General features: G+C 25.4%; 1 protein-coding gene across 1 annotated transcript; it reads right to left on the bottom strand.

Annotated features, from left to right (window-relative positions):
• Window positions 1-3019: 3019 nt before the first annotated feature.
• On the bottom strand, window positions 3020-7030 carry LOC132917520 (uncharacterized). The gene is made up of 4 exons (XM_060978301.1): window positions 6892-7030; window positions 5474-5653; window positions 3928-4135; window positions 3020-3277 (listed from the first exon to the last, which is right to left on the bottom strand). Exons 1-4 carry the CDS (start codon window positions 6929-6931, stop codon window positions 3034-3036), a joined length of 672 nt encoding a protein of 223 aa, XP_060834284.1. The 5' UTR covers window positions 6932-7030; the 3' UTR covers window positions 3020-3033.
• Between the last annotated feature and the right edge of the window lie 788 nt (window positions 7031-7818).

Here is a 7818-nt window from a genome sequence, read left to right as displayed (position 1 = left end):
CTTATCAACCACCACCACGGGCAACGCCGACAGACATGACGTGATGTAAAAATACGATTTTTTTAAAAATGATATAATTTTTAATACGAAAAAATGTAGTGCCGGGGGAAAATGGTGATTTAAAAATAAGTAAAAATTGTTGGAGTGATTTTTCTTCATCTATGGCGTGTAAACATGTTTGTTGAATCACTTTTTAAAGTTGTTGGACACCAGAACTTAATATTGTAAAAATACGATTTTTTAAAAATTATATAAATGTAGTGCCGGGGGAAAATGGTGATTTAAAAATAAGTAAAAATTGTTAAAGTGATTTTTCTTCATCTATGGCGTGTAAACATGTTTGTTGGACCACTTTTTAAAGTTGTTGGACACCAGAACTTAATATTGTAAAAATATGATTTTTTAATTGGAACATCATTTAAATATGAAATAACTAAATTAGTGATGTTCGTATAAATTCAGAAAGTGTTTTTACTTTTTTAGTATTTGTCCAACAAAAGTCCAGTTTTAAAATATTATGTGTTTATTTTTACATCACTTTTTAGAATTTTAATTAAATTTGTAGTGCTGGTTGTGATGTTGGCACTACAAACTTTGAAATTATATAACTTTTAATATAGCTTCCAACAAATTCCAACAATTTTCCAACAACGTCCAACAAGTCCGAGAAGAGTTTGTTGGAATGGTTTTAGTTTGTTATGTTAACTTTGTAGTGCCAAGTTTACGTACGTAATGTATAGTATACTTATTTTTTAAGTGTAAGTTAAAAAATTTACCTAATTCTTGACGGTTTGATGGTAATTTGTTTCCAGTTATAACTCTAATTTTGATCCAATTAACCAAATAACTCGATTTTTTATTGAATGCTTATAAAATAAATAAATATCTCTATGAATGAAAAAGACCCTAAGTCAATCGGGGACTATTATATAATATAATATATTTCTAAATCCATTACTTATTAAATAATTATAACTTGGTGATATTACCTCTCTGATTCTTGTGTCGACTTGCTTGTTGAAACCGCAGTTCGCGTTCAAGATGTAACGTGAGGTGATTGATTTATATATTAAAATAATAACACTTTTTTCTTTGATTAACCATTGTAATTCTATTTAACTATTTTTTTAGGTAAATAGATAGTATGACATGGTTGAGAGTTAAGTTGATTATATTTCTTGGCATTTATATGGAATATGCATATGACTGTAGTTGTATTTTAAACGCTTCAACTTGTTTATGTGGATAATTTTTCTGATGTTTGGATATATTATATAGTTTTTTGTTTTGAGTTTATGATTGGTTTATTGACTTTGCCTTGTGAACTGTGATTTTGATTTAAAACTAATAGTGGTTGATTTTGTTGTTTTTTCTATTTTTGTTGTTGTTCTTCTTGCTTTACGTTGTGTGTATGAAGTGAGTGATGCTTGCATTGTAAATATCTGGTAGTTCATCATAACAAATTGTTTTTTTTTTTTATGAGATTTTAAATTCTATTGGCTATGTTCGAGTGGTTTTATCATTGCTCGAAGTTATTAATGATGCAAGTCCGTCATAGAGAATGGTAAGTTCATGAGTTTCACAATCATAAGTATTTACGTCCCACACCTACCTCCCCTTTACAATTATCCAAACCGTATTAGTTGGATAATTTTAAAGCTGAATCGGTTGGGATGGGTTAATGTGTTTTGTTTGTGCTTTACTATGGTTCTACAGAGAAGCTATTAAATGATGTTGTATTGACTTTTGGTCCATTACAGTCATATGCAATAAAACCATGTGCCATGTGTAATTGCAGAGAATGAGTAGATGTGTGGACTTCATTATGATTATGTTGAATGTTGAATGTGATATTTTGTCTTACAATTTATAAATATATAGAGTAGAATACAATGGTTTCAATAAATATAATATTATATTATAAATAGTATTAATACAAATAAATAGTTATAATATATAACTAATAATAATAATAGTTATAGTTATATATAATTTATGTTACTTGCTATAATTGTTGTAAATTTTTATTAGGTTAAAACTAAATTTCTTTTTTTTTTTTACCTTTTTGTACTTTTATTAGGAGTATTATATATATTTTTTTGATTTTCATATACTTTATAGTATTTATTATTCATTTATCGCTTTATACGATTATTTATCATATTATGTTGTCGTATTTGTTGTTTTTATTTTTGCTTATTTTTGCTGAGTTTATGTTTTTTTTTACTTCAAATAATTTTTATTTTTTATGATTTATGATATTATAGTGTTTTGCATATTATGTTTTATTTTAAAATTTTTTTTTTTTATATAGGCTTGTTTTTATAAATGATAATTATTGAACCATTTTTATTATTTATTATTTTTGCGTTTTTTTACAAAAATGTAATATGATTATGCATATTTAGGCTAGTTTATCTTAGATGATATATATGAGACCTTTACACATTTTTATTTTAATATTTTATTTATTTTATTTTTAAATTCCAACAATTGTCCAACAACGTATAACAAGTCCGAGAAGAGTTTGTTGGAATGGTTTTAGTTTGTAGTGCCAAGTTCACGTACGTCTTTACATTGTAGGTATAACAAAAAAGTTAGATTAAATGGACGTTCTAACGGGCGTACCCGCATGTGTTGTCTCTGTCTTACTAATGTAGATCATAGCTAATTTTCGTTCAGAAGAACACATTTTGTGATTTTAGGATTAATATTAGAGTAAATTTACCTATTATCAAATTTAAAGGTAAGAATATTATCTAGAAAGTTGCCTATATATTGATATTATCATTTTAAAGTGAGTTATAGCTATGTAAAATATTACAACTTTAAAATATTCATAACTCACTTTAAAATTATAATATCAATAAAAGCATATGCAAATTTCTAGATAAATTCTTACTTTTAAATATGATAATAGGTAAATTTACTCTAATATTAATCCTAAAATCACAAAATGTGTTCTGTTGAACGAAAATTAGCTATGATCTACATTAGTAAGACAGAGACAACACTTTTTGGTAGAACGTCCTCTTAAATTTTTTCTAAAGATAATATTGATAATAATAGATATTTAGATTTTTTTTCAAATACGCCGCCACATCCAGGGTGTTCTACATTTAACCTTTGCGCCGTAGTACTTTTGAATACGCTTGTGTGTCCATTTACGGTTTTTGGTTTTAAAGTAGGTGCTTTGTAGCGGTTCGGTCCCGGGTAATACTTTTTATTTTGAAAAGGTGTACAGCCGCCTCTCTTTTGTGTACTGTTAAATGAATACCTAGATAGAAGAAAGTTTAAAAATAGTGATTGATAAATGAAACATTATCTTAAAATTAAAAATAACACCTAACGTTAATGTCATATTGTTAGCAAAAAAATCACTTTAGAATATTATTAAGGGGATTCGATACCGTGATTTTCTGTTTTTGTCTAACGCACGCGTGGCATAGGATTTTAGACGGCTCCTTTGCCAATCATACCAATTGATCCAATTAAGCGATAAGAATTCTAAAAACAGATTTGAATTTTTCGTCGAGTCTACTTGAAATTGACTTTCCCAGATTTTTGACTTTTTGATTTTAACTTCTCCAAAAATTGACAAAAATTTAACATAATTTTTTTAGGAATTTGAAGGAAAATATCAAAGCTGTGAGAAAGTCGATTCCAAATAGACTTGACAAAAAATTCAAATCTGTTTTCAGAATTCTTATCGCTTCATTAGATCAATTGGTATGTTTGGCAAAAACATCTCAAAAATACTATATCACGCGTGTATTAGACAAAGACAGAAAATCACAGGATGGACCTTAATTATAGTTATTTAATCTTAACGATTTGGTAATGAATAAAATACAATATTTATCAAATTTATTTGTTCTACCTTCATCAGTATACAGTGATTGAAATTATTTACAGTTTTTATCTTACTTATTTGGTTTTATTGATAACCAATTGGGCACTTCTGTACAAGTAAATTCCGATACATGGCGTTTTACTTTCCTTGTCGGTGATTTATTCGATCTAAATACATTTGTGTAAGTTCGAGTACGATCAAGGGATTTGCAGCATTCGAGTGGGAGTGGCCAATTGTCCGATAAAAAATTACATTTTTTTGATTTGTTAAAATCTCTGGGTCCTATTAAAATTGAAATATATTTATATTTTTAAAACAAAATAGGTAAAACTGAAGTAATTTTAAAAGCATTAAATTAAATCTCCATATTCTCGTAGTAGTATGCACGTTTTGAAATGTTGAAAAATATATTATAATTAATTTTTACACATGTTATTTCGATCACTATTTGATTTATAAAAATAAAATACAATTTTATTTTTAAATTCTATGTAGAAATTAAAACCAACTATATGAGTTTTGTATATATAAACAACTAAAATAATATATTATGGATGTAAATCTAATATAATTCTCAATTATTAAACTTGAAATAATATTTTTCATCGCAGACGTTTTTATAATATTTATAATAACGTATAACGTATTTATAATATGTATTATAATTTTTATTTTTATTTTTTTGATATAAATACAATTATTCACATTAGAATTATACATAAAAAAAAACAACGTATATTAATCACTGTTAATGCCTAATTATATATTCGACAAGACAATAATAAGATTTCAAATAATAATACACATAAAAAAGTAGCTGGGTGGTTGATTTATCGTATTCAAATGATTTTGTGGAATTCGCTCATATATTATTAAATTCTGACATTTTCAAGTATATAAATAGGTTAAATGATGAATGGTGATTAAATATTAATTTTGTGTTTGGATGATTTATTTAAACGCCATTTTAAACGAACTTAGTGGTGGAACAAAATTGCATCGGGTTAATTTAGTTTAGAACTATCAAGCAATAAAAATATTAGGCACTAAACATAAATACCTACCATTAATACCAGTATGTAGTAGGTAACTATATTATGTTTATTATGTAGGTATATTATTATGTCAGTGTGTGAGTAGTTACTTTTTAATTTTTACTGTGGATATCCGTTGTTTTAGTTACATAGTATTAACTGTTTTGCTGTTACTTTAAACTAATAGAAGAAAATACATTTCATATTGATTATCAGACTTACACTATTTACCAATAAATTAACGTCATACAGTAATCAAAAATATTTATGCTTATTAACCTAAGCCAATATTAATAGTAACTTTCTCCATAATTTATGGAATTAAACGTCACTAAATCTGTTATTAAATTATACCTGGATTGCATTACGATGCATCTGCTAATGCAGTGTAGACTTGAGACTATATATATTATATGGACACGGGAAAATATTACATTGCTTTTCAATCGTAATAATTCGTTCAGTTGAATGTCGAATTCAACTGAATATAACTAAAAACTATTAGAGTCTATTACTAATCACATAAAAAATATGCACCTTCTAGTCAACTATTTTACAGTTTATATTTATATTTTATTTTTGTGACCTGTAAACGTATCATAAGGTCCTCTGGTGCCAATCTTCTTTTTCACTCGCGTCTCAATCATATGCTGTTTCAAACCATCTGCGTAATAATGAGGTGGTAAAATCAATTTATTCTTTGGTGGATCACAGCAGCAAGTGTTGATCTTAATTACGCGTCTCGGAAAAACCATGCTGTTTCGGCCTAAATGTTTAAAAAAATTATATTATACACATATACAGTTATTATAATAATGATACGGAACGAATTGTAAAAAATTTAAAATCAAACAAATTTTAATTACTAACTACTACATTACACAATGATTGTTGGTCAATATTTTTTTATTATTTAATTGTAATCGTGATTAGGTATATCAAATGGACGTTGGCATTACTTTTGTATTTTTTACCTTCAAAAATAACGAATTCGTCATATTAAAATTACCACTTTTCATATGTTTTATATGTTTATTATCAAATTGTTCATATTAAATAAGTCTAATGAACTCGTAAGTAATTAAAGAAATAATTACTAAGGGTACCTTAGTTTTTTACATTTTCAAATAATTGAAATAACTATTATCTCTTATAATCAATTTATTGTAATGCTTATTTGATTAGAAATATAGAATATTTTGATAAAATAAAAATACTATAAATACTATGTTACGAACCTTTTAATTTTTAGTAAATTCAATTATAGGTAACTTGTACCTAATTTCAACAGCTTGATGTTTATAGAGATTATATTAATATTAACTATATCATAATAATTATAATATGATGATTACATTATTTTGATATAACTCTATGAACAGAGTTAATAATAAAAATGAATATCTATTACATAGACATATGATCTCATGCTAACATAGTAACAGTCTAATAAATATCTGAATTATGATATTTCAAAACGTTATTTAACAAAAAAAACTGTTATATTTTCTAAATATTATGTAATATTACATTGTGTATATTAATATAATAATTACATTAAGTTATTTAAATATTTTATCAAGAATTATTTATGTACCTAGTATTTTGCAATAAATAAGTAAAAGCAATTTTCATAAAATGGAAAAAATAATATTTACAATTTTAAACATAGACACACAATAAAGTATAAAGTATTTGCAGCGAATATAGTTTATAGTACTTTTTATATAAATATAAATTATGTGTGTTCATAATACAGTTTTAAAAAAATTATTTGTATTTTTATATTTTATTATAGAATAACAATTGTTATTCTGACCTGTGCCTAACGTATGGTCTTTTCTCTCTTCGAACCTGTACGACCCAGGCAATAAAGGCTTCTACTGTATCGCCGCGATTAATGAGAACATTTTTTTACCAGATAACTCAACTTTATGTTATGTAATTGTGAATAATTTATAATAAACAATAAGTATTTAATCTATATATATATAAGAATCTAACCTGATATTGGAGACGAATGAAACATTACATTGTCTTGCATTTTTATATTATTCGTTGAATAAATAATTTAGCCAACAAATAGTCAAATGTTCTTGAATTAAATTCCAAAAAAATAATTTCTTCCGGAGTTAGTTCGGGCAACTAGTATAAACATAAAAATTAAACAGTCACTGTAGGTATACGGTTGTCATAACACATAATCACATAATATCAACAATATTATTATACTTTAATTATACAGATGATAGTTGTTATTCTATACATTCTAATTTTATAGTAAATAAAAATAACACACATATATTTTGTGTAATATTTAGTTATTATTATTTTCAAATTCTGTTTATATTAGAATAACGTATAAGTACAAATAAATACATAATTTACACATAGGTTTTAGTTGTAATATATTTATAATAAGTATAATTATATGTCTGTAACATAACGATTACTACATTATTTTTATTAACTTTTATTCATTATATAAGAAATAACGAAACACCCTATTTGAATAATTCACTTGAGTAATAATAGTTTTGCAAAGTTATAATACATAAAAATAAAAACTGGTGAAAATACTATATCAGTCGGATGTTAAAGTTAAATATCCCCAAGGGTGGGGTTGTTTTGGAGCGAATCACCTTGTTAATTCAAAGTAACTGCATAATGAAAATTTTCTCGTAAAATATAACTTAAATTAGAGCAGAAGGGTTAGTAAAACATTGTGTGTAAAATGCGGTGAAATTATAACGGGCAATGTTTTATTTTTCACAGGAAATATTATTCTGGTAAAATGAGTCAGAGAATTATGATTTTATAATTTTGGACTCGTTTTATTTCAAAATAATAAAATATTCATCATTTGTACCTATATTGATACCTGCGTGAAAGGATTTTTATTTTGTGATATGTAAAAAAAAAGTAATGCTT

Source organism: Rhopalosiphum padi, chromosome 1 (genome assembly GCF_020882245.1).
Source record: "Rhopalosiphum padi isolate XX-2018 chromosome 1, ASM2088224v1, whole genome shotgun sequence".
Taxonomy (NCBI): Eukaryota; Metazoa; Arthropoda; class Insecta; order Hemiptera; family Aphididae; genus Rhopalosiphum; species Rhopalosiphum padi.
Note: the sequence above shows the minus strand (reverse complement) of the source record. Positions and strands in the feature narration are given on the sequence as shown.